A 15,306-nucleotide genomic window follows, 5' to 3' on the forward strand; every position below is an offset into this window, starting at 1 on the left:
TGCAGCAGCAGCCATGGGCGAAGACTAAGTCCGTATACAGCTATCTATCTTTTTTTTTTTTAATCATACCTCCTCTCTTAAAGAAACAAAATTTTGCTTCTACTCGTCTGTATACACTCAAGCTTTCAGGTTTTAGCTTTCAATGTCTCTGCAACCTGAAGTCAAATCTGTTTGTTTTGTTTGGCTTTGAGTTCTGAAGTTACAGGTTTGTTTAGTGGAAAGAATTATATGGGCTATTTTGACATTAATCAGGATCTCGTCTTTGAGATTCTCTGTTTCATCTTTTGCAGTTCTCACAGAGTTGGTTCCTTCTTTGTTATATGCCAAGAATTGTATCAGAAATTGCCGTAACACAAACTGATGAGAGAGAACGCACACTTCAACGCTGAATTTGGGAAAGATGTTAGCTAACGTTTTCTAAATTGGGAACGTCGTTGGCTATTTCTTCCAGGGGAAGAACAGATGACAACACTAGTTCTAAGCCATATACGGGAAGATTGACACTGTATGCTAACACTCACACACTATAAGCTGCTAAACCCTAGTTCTGAGTTCCAAGAAATGTCTTGTCCTTGCCGGGAACACTTTTTTATGTAGGAACAAGATGATGCACGGCCATATCATCACGAACATATACCCACATGAAAGAAGCAAATCCTGCAACTGCAACGGAGAAGAAGCCCAAGCCCACTCTCAGAACACTCTTGCCTCGTCCCTTTCGAATATTAGTCTCAGAATTCCAGTCTGCCCTCGGTTCTTCACCCGTATTTTGAGATGTAACAGTAGTACCAGTAGTAGTAGGGGGATCACATGTTGAGGACGATCCATCAGTGCTCTGTTCTCTGTCGTCTATTACATCATCAAACGGATCCTGCACAAAACCATGCCGGTGATGTCTCGGATATCCATCTTGTGAGTGTGGCTTGGTGCTTTTTCTTGAACTTCTTGAGCCACCGGTCTTGAAACGCTCAGAGTTCATGTCACTTCGACGGCTCAAGATGTCATCAGAGTCATCAGCTTCTGCGTGAGATTTTGGAATCTGAAACCAGAGTTTCAAAATTAAGCTACTGAATTATCCTAAAGAATTGACTAGGAAGTGCAGAGTGTACCTGACATGGCATAGAACTTTGCAGATATCCATTTCTAGGAATCTCAGGTGACACATGAATCTCTTCAGTATAGTATTCATGTGGCACCGCAGTAAAACCTGCAACAATGCTTCCACAGGCTGCACCCGGAAACAAATCATCTTCATCTGCTTGCACATCTGCACAAGTTCCATGCTTATGGTTTACACTCCAACGATCATTGCCAGAGCGGTATGAAGCATTTTCTCTCAGACATGGTGAATCTTCTCTAGCAGAAGAACGTAAGCGTTGCGGATCATGTGATCTGGACTTGATAGACCCTTCTTTAGCACTAACCGAGATTCTATCATTATGGTTCCCCACGCTGAAATTTGATCCGGTGCATGAATCAACAGCACTGTCAACCGTTGAACCTGTCTCTCCTGTTAATCTCTTTGCGGTTTGCATGGCTTCATAAGCTGCCATTTTGACAAAGTGCATTGGATCTTTTCGAAACTTCCCCATCTCTTGGAGTATCAACTCTATCTCAGAATACATGCTCTTGGGATCTAAACTCTTCATCAGGAAGTTCAACATCTGAATTGCCAAAAGCCGCTTCTGAGAATTACCCTCAGCAACACCTACATTCAGAATCCTGAGTCCTGAATGCACCAACAACCTCGTATATGCCTCGACGATAAAAGGGTTGTGCTTGGCAAGAGCCATGACAAGTGCCATATAAGAGTTAGTCTCACTCGAAGTCACTTCCAGAGTGACAGCTACGTTTTGACACACCTTGTTCACCATTTCATCTGAAGCAAATCGCCAGTTGTCGCAGTCCATGAGAGCCTTCAAGCAAACAACAGCTCCTAAGGCAAGGTGCCCTTGTGTTTCCAGCAGTGAATCTGACAATGGCTTGCAAAGAGAGTGAATCATGTCCTTCTTCTTGTCTCCTGGAGTTCCAGGGTCAATCCCATATCTTGCAATAGCTGATACCACCTTTGAACAAGCCTGTTGAAGGGGAAAAGAACCTGCACTAGAGGCCAATGTCCTTATGATCACCTGCATGATGTTTTCTGTATGAGGGGAAATTTTGACACCGTGGGCACGGGCAAGATCCTCAAAGAGGGAAACAGTGAACTCTCCGGGCTCAGAACCTGTTTCTTTTGTTTCTGAAAGTTGGGCAACAAACAACGGAATCGCCCTAGCATCAAGATCGTTAACATAAGATTTCAAAGCTCTCATTGCCGTCTTGTGGTTGTCAGGATCTATGTCAAGTTTCCCCAACTCTTGTCTAAGCACTGAACTGAGAATTCTGCCCATTTTCTCTCCTAAATCCCTTCAAACACAAGTCAATCACCAATATTTAGATACCCGCAGGAATAACCATCAACGAAAAGGAAACAAGTTTACAGAGTCACTCTTCTTGCTTATACTTTTAGCAGCAGAAATGCAAATCATGTAATAACATGCGTCTGAAATAAAGCCTTTAGAAAACAAAACTTTGGGTGCTTAATCATATATACTAAACTCGAGGCAACTGAGAAACAAATGTTGACCACTCAGAAAAACCACAAAACAAGTGAAGGTTTTGAATTTGGAGTTCTCAAGAACAGACGTAATCTTAAACCTTACATGCCTTCCTCGGCAGTTCTTTAACATTCTTTCCAATGAAGTCAACATAAAAAAATCATAGTCTGTCAAAATCCACGGATCCTGTATAACACATGTATGAATTAAATGAAGATGAAATGGTGGGGTGATATTACTGATCTTTAATAAGGAAAACAATCAATCGTGACCCATCTCATGAAATCCTAGACGAATATACCTAATCAGAATCCAAAAGTGAAATAATCCCTACACCTATTTTCAATATCATTTTCTCGCGAACCAAACCGGAAACAGTTTCACCGAGAATTTCCAGTTCGGAACTTTTGAAATGCCTAAAAAGAACAGAATGCATAGCATCACATCCTCAAAGTAAATGTCGCTCTGTATGGTAAAAATCGCCAGATCAATGAGTATCCACAGTGTATTCAAATGGAATCCGAGAGGATACAGACCCACCAAACAAGAAACTAAGATAAATCAAAGGGCGTCATCAGATTTCCGATTTGGTTCGAGCGAAATCGATGAACAGAGAAGAATGTATCGGTACCTGATAACGAAAAAAATGCGCTTTGTACGATGACCGAAGAAAACTAAACTTCTTCTTATCCGAGAAGTTTCAAGAAGAATCCTGTAGTGGATCTTGATGCCCAGATTGCAGAAGAAATGAGCGTCTTTCCACGATCCGACGCTCCTGTTCAGACGAAGAGCAAAAGCAGAAAAATTTAAACGTTGATGGTTGGTGAGAGAGCGGGTTTTGGTAATTTCTTTAGTTTCCTTTTTCTTTGCACTTTTGGGTTTCACGCAAACTGACCCCTGTTGTTTCCATTTTAATTCCAAATGCACACGAACTTTTTTAAAGACTCAGTAGGCCCCTACAAAAATTATTTGAAGTCGTTGTCTTTTATTTTAAATTATTTACATATCTACTGGTAAAAAAACTGCTAATGCACATATCAATTAGTCTGGTGTGTTGTAAGAGGATATATTATTTTTATTTGGAATAATGAGTTACATAAGAGAGAGAACGTAACAAGTGTTGTAGTCTAAAACCAAAATTCATGGGTTTTTTCCCAAACAAATGAAAAATAGAGGGGGCAGTTGCCCCTATTTTAATAAATTATTATCTCCTAAAATCACGTTTGATTTTGGGTCATTTTGATCTAGTGTCAAGTGACAAGATTTCCTTCCTTTTGTCTCTTTTCGACAAAGATAAAATTCCCTTTATTTCCGGTTTTTCTAAAAATATTAGTCAATTTGCATTAAATTGTGAAATAATGCCATTTGACTCCCTATACACACTTTGTGGAATTACGGGGTTAAAATAACAATCTATAATAATTTGAGGAATAATCTGAAAATATAGTACACTTAAGGGGCGTGAAACTGCAAATATAGTAGATTATGGCCGCTCCGTCGTCCACGTGGCTTCACCTGGTCGGCCGAGTCGCCATTGTCACAGGCTCTTCTCGGGGGATCGGGCGAGCCATAGCAATCCACCTGCGCGGAGATCGTATCAGCTTCGCCTCTAAATCCGGCGAGGCTGAGCAGTTTGCGACCGAGATCAACAACCTTCCGGCGGACATCGTGGTGCGGGCCAAAGCCTTGCAGCCAAGCGAGGTAAAATCGTTGTTCGACTCGGCGGAGCGCGGTTTCGAGTCGCCGCTTCACATCCTGGTTAACTCGGCGGGAATTCTCGATCCGAGATACCGTGGAAGATTTTGATCGCATCTTCAGATACTTTGTCGTTCGATTTGATTATCTGTGAATTTGGGAGAAAGAAGGAAAACATTTTTGGATTGTTCATGTGTTGCTTAAACCAAAGACAAACTGACTCACGTTGTAACGAACTCTTTAGAAATGCTACGAAACCTTGTCATGCTCATCATCAGCTGAGATTTCACGTTCTTGATTCATGGAACCTTTGGTTTCAGGTTAAAAAAAATGAATCTTTGCCTTGAATCCGTTGAGTGCATTGAATTCTAAATTCTTGCTGCATTGATACTCATCATTGTTTGTGTCCTTTTGATGCCGTGTTAACACAAGAGGCGCTTTCCTGTTCTGCGTGGAAGCTGCCAAGCGGCTAAAACATGGAGGTGGTGGGCGGATTATCCTTCTGACATCTTCTGGGAGCATCGAAGGTCGCCATGGTCAAGATTCTAGCTAAAGATGTTAAAGGAACAGGAATTACAGCAAGCTAAAGATGTCAGAAGGAACAGGAATTACAGCAAACTGCATTGCTCCAAGACTCGTCGCCATGGATAGGTTCTTCCAAGGGAAGAGCGAGGAGAAGGTGAAGAGGGTGATCGCACCGGTATTCGGGTTCTTGGCTACAGATATTGGTGAATGGATCAATGGCCAAGTCATTCCCGTTTATGGTGGTACGTGTAGAGGTCAGTGTTCATAGTCCCATGAAACTCAATCCGTTTATTATCCATCTTTGTTTGTTCAGATTAGAATGTATATAATCCGATTCCAATGCAGATCCCAGAGAACGAATACCGATATGAACCAAGAATCAATAATATACAACAAAAAGTAACCCAATCCACCAACAATGAAAACCAAAATGCCTGAAGACATAGCCCAAAACCTCATAGTCTCATAAAGAACACTAACACACTCACCAGACACAACCCGGCTGCCGAACCATACCTATGATAATGTCCCGACGAAAACTGACCGATCTGAACAGGAAAATTGCATTGCCCTTGTGACAGGTTCTGCGATGTGATCGTGGCAAGCCCCTGAAAGTAACACGCCTCTTCTTGCTGGTTCTGCACCTGGAAATACATGTTAAACGCATACGATGCGTTCCCGTTCACATCCAGGTTCCCGCAGGAGGATCCGTACCCCAAAGCTGTGCAGTCCGAGAACCTGCAGGCGTAGTCTATGTTCTCTCCGAGCTTGCTTATATCGCCATTGCCGTTCGGGTTGTACATACACCACCTAGCTGGCAAGTAATCGACGTTCTGGGCTCCGACCAAGAACTTCTTCAGACCTTGGCCCGAAAAATCCATCGGGAACTTGGGTTGGCCGTCGTATTTGAAGATTCCCCAGTGACGCTCGAAGCTCCCTGGAGCTATACTCTTAGCGTCCTCGTCGAGCAAGCCGAAAAGATACACTTCGATGTATCCAGGACGCATCGGGGTCCCTCTGTTCGCGGCCAACCGTGGAAGCAAACCGGCGTAGAACCTCTCGGCATTTGCCACATTGGCGTTCTTGTCGCCATCCGTTGGCCAGCCGACCTCTCCGACAATGATGGGCATGTCCCCATGATTCAAGGCCTTGAGAGATGCGACGAGGGTGTCGAAGTTGGCGTCGAAGACGTTGGTATAGACGACGCCGTTGTCGGGATCGTTGACAGTGTTTTGGCCCTCGAAGAAGGCGTAATTGACGGGGAAGTCGGAGCTGAGGTAGAGACTGAGGAAAGGGTAGATGTTGACGGTGAAGGGGGCTTTGTTCTGAGCGAGGAAGTTGACGATGAGAGACATCTGGTCGAGGATGTCCTGTCGGAATCTGCCGGAGGAAGGGAAGGGTTTTTCCGGCGGAGAGTTGTAGACGTCGGCGTTGAGAGGGACGGTGGCTTTGATGGAGTCGCCGAGTCCTGCTTGGTTCAATGCGTTCTGGATGTTGACCAGCGCTGGGTACGTCAGGTTTATGAATGTCCCGTTGTACGATGTCAAGAACGGCTCGTTCCCTACCGCTACGTATCTATATCAAATTTATATATAAAACAATCAAATATGTTTTCGTCAGTATATTTACATATATATATATACACACACACTAATATGGTATTTATTTATAAAACTTTTGTATTTTGTTCACAATGAAATAACTTTTCATATGGCATGCAGAGGAATTGCTAGCTTTTTTTTTTGCGAAAAGAGGGAATCAATTACCTTTTCTAAAACCTGTACATTTAAAAGAAAGATTCATTCATGTTTTGCATAGATTAAGTTGCCGTCATGTGCAATTAATTGCATTAAATCACATATAATATATCTGTAGCAAAATTAATGTATATCTACGCAATTTCAGTTATTGTTTATTTATATATTTATTATAACAAACTAATACTCACCCAATTAAATAAATGTTTCCAAAATTCTCGCCACTAAAAGATTCATATTATTAAGTCAATCGATAATAGCCAACCTCCAAACTAAATTAGATTAAACTATTTATTTATATATATATATATATAAATATTATATGTACGATTTGAAATTATCACCCAATTTCAGTTATTGTTTATTTTTTTTTCATCCAAAAAAAAAACGTGTAAAGGATTGGATCTCCTGTCCTATCTGTCTATGAAAAAGTGGTTGGCTCAGGAAAAAAAATTAAGAGGTTTATTTCTCATACTTATTTCCTTGTAGACATTATTTTCCAATAAAATAAAATGAACTAAAAATGAAAATTTCTTAGCGAATTATATCTCTCTGGATTCACATTATTATAAAATTATTTGGAAATAATTAAGTTTCCCTATAACACAAATTATGATATTGTAATAATCACTTCAAACACTCACAGGAACCGTACAAACCTCTACCACATCATTATCCAATGTACTTGATGCATCTGAATCCAAATCTCAAAATCAAGGATCATCCCAAAAACATATATGCTTTTTCAAGCATTTGAATCCGACCCATCACCAGATACCCAGAAAAGTTTCAGAAAAATCAAAACTTTCTCGGTTTTAAGATAGAAAAAGAGAGGAGGAATTACTTGACGTTGACGCCGCCATTGAAGTTGTAGCTAGTGACGTTTCTTCGGACCCAATCCTTAGCTCGGCTGAAGCTTCCCATGGCTTTGAGCTGATCATTCGGAATAGCCACCATGACCTCCATGCCTGAGCCGGCTATAGCTCCCATGGTGCTTCCGTCCGCGTCGAAGAGCTTCACTTTCTGAATGTTGTTGCCCTTCAGCATCTGCACCACCGTCTTCGGCGGTAGCTGGTGACTCGCCATCGTCCCCCAGTTCACTCCCAATGCCTCTCCGCCGCGGAAGAGTAAGCACACCGCGGCGATGCCCACTAATACGACGGTGGCGATGATACTCCGTTTCTGTCTCATCTGGGTTTCGTTAGTTTTCCCGGAAAGTTTTGGGCTTTTTCCCGTTTCCCTGTTTACCGGGAAAGTTTCGGGTATTTGAAAGCCGGTGGGATTCTGGGTTTGTGCGGATCTGTTATTAATTCTATGAGAAAAAGAGTTGAACAGATTTAGAAATTTGGATCAAAGTTTGAGAAAACAGCGTTAGTGTTGTTTCCTTTGATGTGGTTTGGGGAATTGAATAATCAATGGGGGAAAAGGAAAGATTTCTGGTGTTTGGGCAGAGAGAAATTATCATGTGGAGGAAAAATGGAAAGAGATGACGGTGGAGAAGATCGTGTTGAACAATTCTATTCTCTTGTTCAAGATATAACAAAGACGCTCGGTTTCAAAACCGGCATCATTACCATAATAAATAAAATAAAATAAAATAAATTAATAAATAAATAAACAATGTGTGTGTGTATGTATGGAAAATCAAGTCTTTGCAACAAGAGTTAATCCTAAACAAAGGCTATTTAACGAGTTAATCCATAGATTAAGTAACTGACTGAATATAATATCATTTGCATTAAAAGTGTAGATCTCAAACAGTAATTAGATCTCTAAATCTCAAAGTGGTCGGTCACTGAGGCAGGGAGGAGGAGTTATGATTCAGCAAAGTTAGGTGTTGAATGAGATGTGGATTTCGGAGTTTTTGGATTTCAAAAAGTTAGAAAACCGACAATCAAGTTTTTTGAAATTTGGTTTTCCTAAAAACCCAAAAATCTACTTTATGAAAAAAATCAACTAAAAACTAAAAGCCACCTTTTTTTAGATTTATAAACTTTCAGAATCCAAAAGCCAAAAACCAAAAACTAAAAACCAAAAACAAAAAACTAAAGCCAAAAACCCAAAATAAAAACCAATACCATTCAAAGCCTTAAATTGTTTTGGAAAGCGATTGAAGGAAACGACGACGTTTCATGTTGTCGAGGAACGAATCCCTAGCTCCGAAGTGGAGATGACGTGTCATAATTGTGATTGGTCCATGCGGAGACAGCCCCACGTTGGATGAGCACGACACCCCATGTATCGCTGACGACACATTTATCAGTTTATAGTCATACTACATATATATATATATATATATATATATATATATAATTTCATATTCTATATCATATAAAAAAACTAAAGCCAAAAACCCAAAATAAAAACCAATACCATTCAAAGCCTTAAATTGTTTTGGAAAGCGATTGAAGGAAACGACGACGTTTCATGTTGTCGAGGAACGAATCCCTAGCTCCGAAGTGGAGATGACGTGTCATAATTGTGATTGGTCCATGCGGAGACAGCCCCACGTTGGATGAGCACGACACCCCATGTATCGCTGACGACACATTTATCAGTTTATAGTCATACTACATATATATATATATATATATATATATATATATAATTTCATCTTCTATATCATATATCTATATGTATAATGAATCTATACATATATATTGAACCGAGGCTCCATCATCCACGTATGGATGATTCAGGGTGGGCTCAACCGACCAAAATATGTTATATCTACATCTATTCATGAACGTAAAATTACTGCAAATTATATAACGAATACCGTTCACCCAAAAAGCATCTATGTATCCATTCAAAGTTATATCCATTCAAAAAGCATCTATGTAATTAGTTTCCCATTTTCAATTTTTCTTTTCTTTTATTTATAGTGGAAAGATCCAAATAATTCGAGTGCATATATACATATATATATATATATATATATATATATTGCAGTTGGCCCATTTCGAGGCATCTTTCCACTTAAACGATTCTTATTCCCTTCTATGCCTTTCTTTGAGAATATTAGGGTTATCAGTCCCGATTTTTATTTATTTATTTATTATCAAGTTGGATTTTTTAACGATATTATGTTATGTGTAATATCATTCTTTTTTTTGTCTAATGTAACGTGATAATAACCAACATATTATGAAGACACGAAATTATCGATATCATTCCTATTTGTGGTATATATGTTCCAAAAAGTTCAAGGAAATTTATGGATAGTACGCCATATAATCATTTTTTTTATTTCAATGTTCTATATCTGTATTTTATTTATATTACATAATTAGTTTTAGCACGATTATTACACTTATTCGTCTCTGAATTATACATAACAGTTTTAGAATATGATCGTCCCTCGTAATGTTTTTCAAATATTTACCAGACAGTACAATCTAGAACATTTGGAGGACAAATTTGAAAAATCCAATAATTGAGAAGTCAAATTGTGCAAAATCAATTACACGTAATGGTAGTTTAACATATAGGCAATCACATAAATTATTGCAAATTGGGAAATATGTTTGAGCAAATGTGAATGGCCATTATAAAATTGTCGTCTACATTTTGTATAAAATATTTAAATCAAGGAGTAGTTACGTTTCGTGTCGAAACTGTGGTCAGGAAACCTTTAGATTATGAAGTTGGAAGACCAATCAAACCATTAGCGTGGACCGACTTCTGTATATTTAATCAATTAAATCAAAAGTAAAAGAAGTTGAAAACGTATCGTGCATGCATGGACTGATATCAAAACAACAATTACGTCGATAGGTACGTATCCTGCATGCATTGCATGGACTGGTGTATATATATATATATAGAAAGCTACACTATGTGAATACATATACATAATCTAAAATTTACTGCAAAATGAATATGTAAAAGGGTTGAAGTTAAACTTAAAATTAGTAAAACTTTTTACCTAAGATGAAACATTAGAGAGCTTCAGAGACCAAAACAAATGGGGAAATCGAAATAGAGACAAAACAGATGAAACGAGACAAGGGGATGGTCGAACACTACATGCCTATGTGCATCTTTCTTACACAGAGAGTTCGTCTTCAAGATAACAGTACTCGAACGCAAACTCGTGTTTGATTCTTTGGCACCTGCAAGATAACAACAGTAAGGCAATTGTTTATGTAACAGCCTATGAACATAGAGAGGTTTCCTTCAGGACCTATGGTTCAGGTCCTAGATTCTAGAGATTGAAGAAGTATGATCTAATTGCACAGTGTCTGATGTCACTCAACTCTCTTACAGTCCCTGTCTGAACTGAAGCAGAAAACTACAAAAATGCATGTTTCTCTCAATGGGCGGTCCATAACAAAGGTTGGCAAGAACTGACAGAAACCAGAGCGAGAACAGGGCCTCGGGACTAGACTAGAATGGCCATTTTAGTTCAAGCGACATGACTGAAGAAAGCTCATAGAAATACAATCGAGTGGAACGAACGTACCATCCTTGTTGGCTTTCGTCTTTGGAGCTATGGAAATCAAAGTAAACGTAAGTGCCCTGTTCGTACTCGTCGGTGGCAATCTTTGGCTCTTCATGTCTCTGGAACCATGTGTTATATTTCCTGTGGAATCTCCAAGCCTGTTTCTTAAGCTCTTTCGCAGCCAAATATTGTTGATACGTGTTCTACAGCCGAAAGAAAGATTACAATATGATGACAGATTTTGAGAAATTAAGGAATAAGAAATGACAGAAATCCTGATCCTAACCTGCTGATAATAGAATGTAAAGAACAAAGTATCGATGCCATAAGCGTCACTTCCAAAACGTTCCCAGAGCAAAGGGTTATTTATGATAGGCGCTTGTACTTGAGGGTAGCTTGCAGGTGTTAGAGCCGGGTTCCTCTGCCCAAAACGTAACCAAATACATGAACAAATGGAAAACAAGATCGAGAATCACCAAAAGGGAAAAGGAAAGGTAGGAGAGAACGGATCATTCCATACCGGAGAATAATGCCTTGGAGGATCTGAATCTTTAGGCTGAGGAAGTCTATAGTAGGCTGCCTCAAGCAACTGAAGATGATGCATCTGATCATTATGCACTGCTGAGCCGCCGGTGTTGTCACCAATGGCCCCGAGATCAGCAACACTTCTACGTCCAATGACCCCAAGACTGCTGGAAGGTTGGCTGGGTTGTACAGGTAAGCCCGGGGAGAAATCTGGATCATCTCTAGCCACCACCTGTGTTGAATCTGCAGCCGAGGAGCTCATCATTCCTGCCTGTAGCTAAGAAAGAACGAGCAAATACAATGTCTATGTTGGTCTCTTGGAATTGAGAATACAACTATAATATTCTAATAATCTATTGTAATCACAGATCTCGTTAATTATTTAATTGCAAATGTTGAAGTTTAAGTAAAGGAATGCCAAAACACTCACCAAAACCTACAAAGACAAATAACATTTCCATAATAAAACTCACTAGAAATTAATCTGGGAAAACAACAATAATGCAGCAATATGTCATCAGTACCTGCTGATAATTATAGAATGATATGTGTGCATTGGATACATACATCATACTCGATTCAGATATGCGGTAAAATTTCCATGCACTGGATGTAGAGATCAAGATCAAGCTTACATGGTGATCAAACGGTACTTTAGCATAATCCTCATTACCATTCACATCATCTGGTAAGTTTTGCTGCTGCTGTTCATCATTTCTCGATCGGTCTATGTCTGCAGAAAACATCAAGAACAGCATTTAATTGATACTGTCATGATAATAATCATCAATTGAGTTCCTTCATCATTATTCCATATCCATCTCTTCATAGCCCAAGTTTAAAACTGCTTGGACAACCTTAGTTTAATTTGGTTCAATTTCAGAAGAAATAATAAGAATCTTTTGATATCATTGGATATTTTCGTCCAGACAAAGAAACAGCCTATATACAACTTTTTTTTCAAAAATAAAGTGCTTATTCATGGTTTTTACCTTGGCTTTTTTTTTTAAAAAAAAAAACTAAATTCCAACTGAGATAAACAAAATTCCTTTACCTGTGACAGAAAGGGGCTGGCTGGATTGTTGAGACATGGCATTTGACTGCTGCTGTAAGGTGGCATGACCAACGACGTTAAAACCAGGTGCCTGAACACTAATTCCCAGGCCACCATGGGGCGACATTGACGAGCTCTGGGAAACAAATTAGGAAAGGAAATATGACACTATTATGAGGGAACGGGTCTAAGTATCATAATCTTGTGACAACCTAAAAACGGACTTGCTCAGGAGTCAACAAAGGGCACTGAGGTATACATAAATAGAAAAAAGGTGGAAAAGAAAAATAAAAAAGCAGTACCTGCTGCAAGAGAGGATTTTGTTGTTGAGAAGAAAACAGCTTCTCGGTACCTCCGGAAAGCGAAGGTAAACCTAAAAAGTTACCATTGCCCTGCTGCACTTGCTGAAATCTCTGTAAAAATTTCTCTCTTTGATCTGGAGCTATCTCGGCTCTCCCAAGGATCTGAGCAAAAAACATATAAAGCATTTTACACAGACAAAATATTTAAGAAGCTTCCAGAAAAAATACAGAAGGAACACCTAACTATGAGACCAGATGCCTTAACCAAGCCATATGGGAAGGATTTTAAGATTTGACTACTTTGGATTTTGTTAGAATGCAAGGAGTTATCATTAACCATTAAATAACCAGGGATTTTCTTTGAAACACTACCCAGATTAAGGAGAAAAACTGAAAAAGAAAATCCAAAATATAGTTTAATGTACCGAAAAAGACAATGCAAAATTCCAAGTAAATTATTGGTCTGGAAAAAGAGAGAGCACACCATTTCATTCTGGCTCTGGAATGAACCTCCAGGCCTCCACGGCACATCGGAGACAATAGAGGGTGAAAAAGCTCTACCGATGCTAGCAGCAGCATCACCGGGATTGCTATCAGAGACAGTTCCGTCATTAGCCTTGGCAGTTTGTGGCAATGCAATTTTGCTTAGAGGTGAAGTAAGTGGCTGGATTGGACCGTCAACTCCCATGATATTTCTCTTTGTTACTTCACTGGCTGAAGCAGCAACACTACGAGCTCCATTTACTGAACTGGGAGATGGCAGGCTCGTTTGGGCCTGTGTGGAGGGACCACCTCTACCGATGCCCCTTAATGGAGCATCAGCCATAGATGAGGAGGGTGGTCTGCGAGCAGGTAAGGTTGCTGCATCTTCTTCCTTGGCAGTCACTGATGATGAATTTCCCATGCTTTCTGCGGCAGTTTGAGTAGAATTAGAAATCGATGGGACAGGAACATTCGATGTTGTCCGTCCGCCAGCTGATGCTAATGCCGTAGATAGAAGGCTTGTGCCACTTTTGGGAGGAGGGGTTTTTACGACAACTTCAGAACTACTGTCCTGTGAAGTTGTGTCTTCCATTTTATCTTGAGAAGTACTCGGATGAGGAACTGACGAGTTCGTACTCTGAAACAAAGCCAAAATCAAGACATACTAGCAGTTGAACTATGTTATTCGGGCAAAGAGATACACAGAACTCTTACGTGAACTTGAGATGCTGACGCTGCCAAAGTGTTCTTCATGCTCAAAGGGGTACCCTGAAAAAACATAAGTCATTATTATCACTAACGTTTGAACTAGATCAGTAAAGATTATAGTGACAAAACCAACATCTTAAGCCCTTTCAAATGGATTGTCCCCAAGTTTCTGTACAGGTATGTCTTACATCAACGGGCACAGCACTTTCCTTTTTTGCACAGGGCTGGAGAAAATAACTAACAAGGGAAGTTGCAAAAAGTTTACCTTGACAAGAGGACCAGCAATAACTAAATCTTCAAGCCCCTCCACCTTGTCTAATGGCAATGTGTTATAGAGCTCATCGACATCACTAAATTCATCGAAATCGTCCTACAGAGAGAAGAGTTAAAATTAATCCTACAGAATGATCAACTTACTGGAGCACAAAATGGGCCAGAAAATTTGATGTGAACACATACACTAGAAGAAAAAGAAAATCAGATGACATATGAAACAGACCTGATTTCGTTCCACATAGTCATCCAGAAAATCTTTCACATCATTCACCTGATCTGGACTTAATTCATCATTGTCCAGACGCCTCAAGATCAATTCCAACTTTATTATATGAGCCCTATGCCTTGTAATGGATGTCTCTAAATGTGTCTGAAAGAGGAAAACACCAATTTAACACATAATTCAACATTAGAATTAAAATAAAAAGGGCATCTCATACACCAAAAGATGCATACGTTTTACAACTTACCAATCTGGGTGGCCTTGTCTTTCCTTTTTTGACGGACAGCCCTTCCAACTCAGCTTCAAAACTATCAATCTGGGACTCGAGTTCACTCACCTATTTGACAGCAAGAAGTATAATTACTTTTAAGCAGCTAAAACGCTGGTTCACGATATGCGGAATACTGTAGTACAAAAACTAAATACCTAATTTCCTCACATGTTCACCATATTTAGCCTCAAATATACTTAGAGCAATGCACTCATCAGCACTCGCTTTACTATTATTAGGCCGTAAATCACAACATTTAAACTCTTGGAAGAATGGAATTGATAGCATGACAAATGGAAGCTTAGTTGCTCACCACATTGTTCAACCAATCTCTTGTTTCTGCCTTTGCTTTCTCTTTTGGGTCCTATTGGAGAAGAACTTAGACAAATCAGTAGCCTGACCATTAAACAAAGAGGTAACCAGCATTTGAATTCGCTGACACTCTT

General features: G+C 39.6%; 4 protein-coding genes across 9 annotated transcripts in view; 1 reads left to right on the forward strand and 3 right to left on the reverse strand.

Moving 5' to 3' along the window:
* Positions 1 to 269, forward strand: part of LOC104820734 (T-complex protein 1 subunit theta) — a 4,958-nt gene extending 4,689 nt beyond the window's left edge. The window contains exon 14 of one of the 2 annotated variants that reach the window (XM_010551306.1): positions 10 to 269. In XM_010551306.1, the coding sequence (XP_010549608.1) occupies positions 10 to 28 (19 nt within the window). In that variant the 3' untranslated portion in view covers positions 29 to 269. The other variant, XM_010551305.1, reaches the window with a different exon arrangement.
* Positions 50 to 4,365, reverse strand: LOC104820732. Of its 2 annotated transcripts, XM_010551303.2 has the most exons (4): positions 4,113 to 4,365; positions 3,229 to 3,372; positions 1,110 to 2,406; positions 50 to 1,039 (listed from the first exon to the last, which is right to left on the reverse strand). In XM_010551303.2, exons 1-4 carry the CDS (start codon positions 4,262 to 4,264, stop codon positions 590 to 592), a joined length of 2,043 nt encoding a protein of 680 aa, XP_010549605.2. In that variant the 5' UTR covers positions 4,265 to 4,365; the 3' UTR covers positions 50 to 589. The 2 variants fall into 2 exon arrangements, with proteins under 2 accessions (XP_010549605.2, XP_010549606.1); XM_010551304.2 differs by lacking the exon at positions 4,113 to 4,365 and having other exon boundaries at positions 1,110 to 2,398; positions 3,229 to 3,414.
* Positions 4,366 to 5,157: 792 nt separating this feature from the next.
* LOC104820735 (glucan endo-1,3-beta-glucosidase 8-like) lies at positions 5,158 to 8,118 on the reverse strand. Its single transcript, XM_010551308.1, has 2 exons — positions 7,419 to 8,118; positions 5,158 to 6,392 (listed from the first exon to the last, which is right to left on the reverse strand). The coding sequence occupies exons 1-2, from the start codon at positions 7,763 to 7,765 to the stop codon at positions 5,273 to 5,275; spliced, it is 1,467 nt and encodes a 488-aa protein (XP_010549610.1). The 5' UTR covers positions 7,766 to 8,118; the 3' UTR covers positions 5,158 to 5,272.
* Positions 8,119 to 10,425: 2,307 nt separating this feature from the next.
* Positions 10,426 to 15,306, reverse strand: part of LOC104820736 (general negative regulator of transcription subunit 3) — a 7,047-nt gene continuing 2,166 nt past the window's right edge. For 3 of the 4 annotated variants that reach the window (XM_010551311.2, XM_010551309.2, XM_010551312.2), the window contains exons 4-16: positions 15,174 to 15,224; positions 14,837 to 14,926; positions 14,590 to 14,736; positions 14,356 to 14,460; positions 14,097 to 14,150; positions 13,384 to 14,019; positions 12,900 to 13,061; positions 12,598 to 12,733; positions 12,179 to 12,276; positions 11,539 to 11,820; positions 11,305 to 11,439; positions 11,040 to 11,221; positions 10,426 to 10,689 (exon numbers count right to left, since the gene is read on the reverse strand). In XM_010551311.2, coding sequence (XP_010549613.1) covers positions 10,623 to 10,689; positions 11,040 to 11,221; positions 11,305 to 11,439; positions 11,539 to 11,820; positions 12,179 to 12,276; positions 12,598 to 12,733; positions 12,900 to 13,061; positions 13,384 to 14,019; positions 14,097 to 14,150; positions 14,356 to 14,460; positions 14,590 to 14,736; positions 14,837 to 14,926; positions 15,174 to 15,224 — 2,145 coding nt within the window. In that variant the 3' untranslated portion in view covers positions 10,426 to 10,622. The remainder of the gene's footprint in view (positions 10,690 to 11,039; positions 11,222 to 11,304; positions 11,440 to 11,538; positions 11,821 to 12,178; positions 12,277 to 12,597; positions 12,734 to 12,899; positions 13,062 to 13,383; positions 14,020 to 14,096; positions 14,151 to 14,355; positions 14,461 to 14,589; positions 14,737 to 14,836; positions 14,927 to 15,173; positions 15,225 to 15,306) is intronic. The other variant, XM_010551310.2, reaches the window with a different exon arrangement.

Source organism: Tarenaya hassleriana, unplaced genomic scaffold, assembly GCF_000463585.1.
Source record: "Tarenaya hassleriana unplaced genomic scaffold, ASM46358v1 Cleome32, whole genome shotgun sequence".
Classification (NCBI taxonomy): Eukaryota; Viridiplantae; Streptophyta; class Magnoliopsida; order Brassicales; family Cleomaceae; genus Tarenaya; species Tarenaya hassleriana.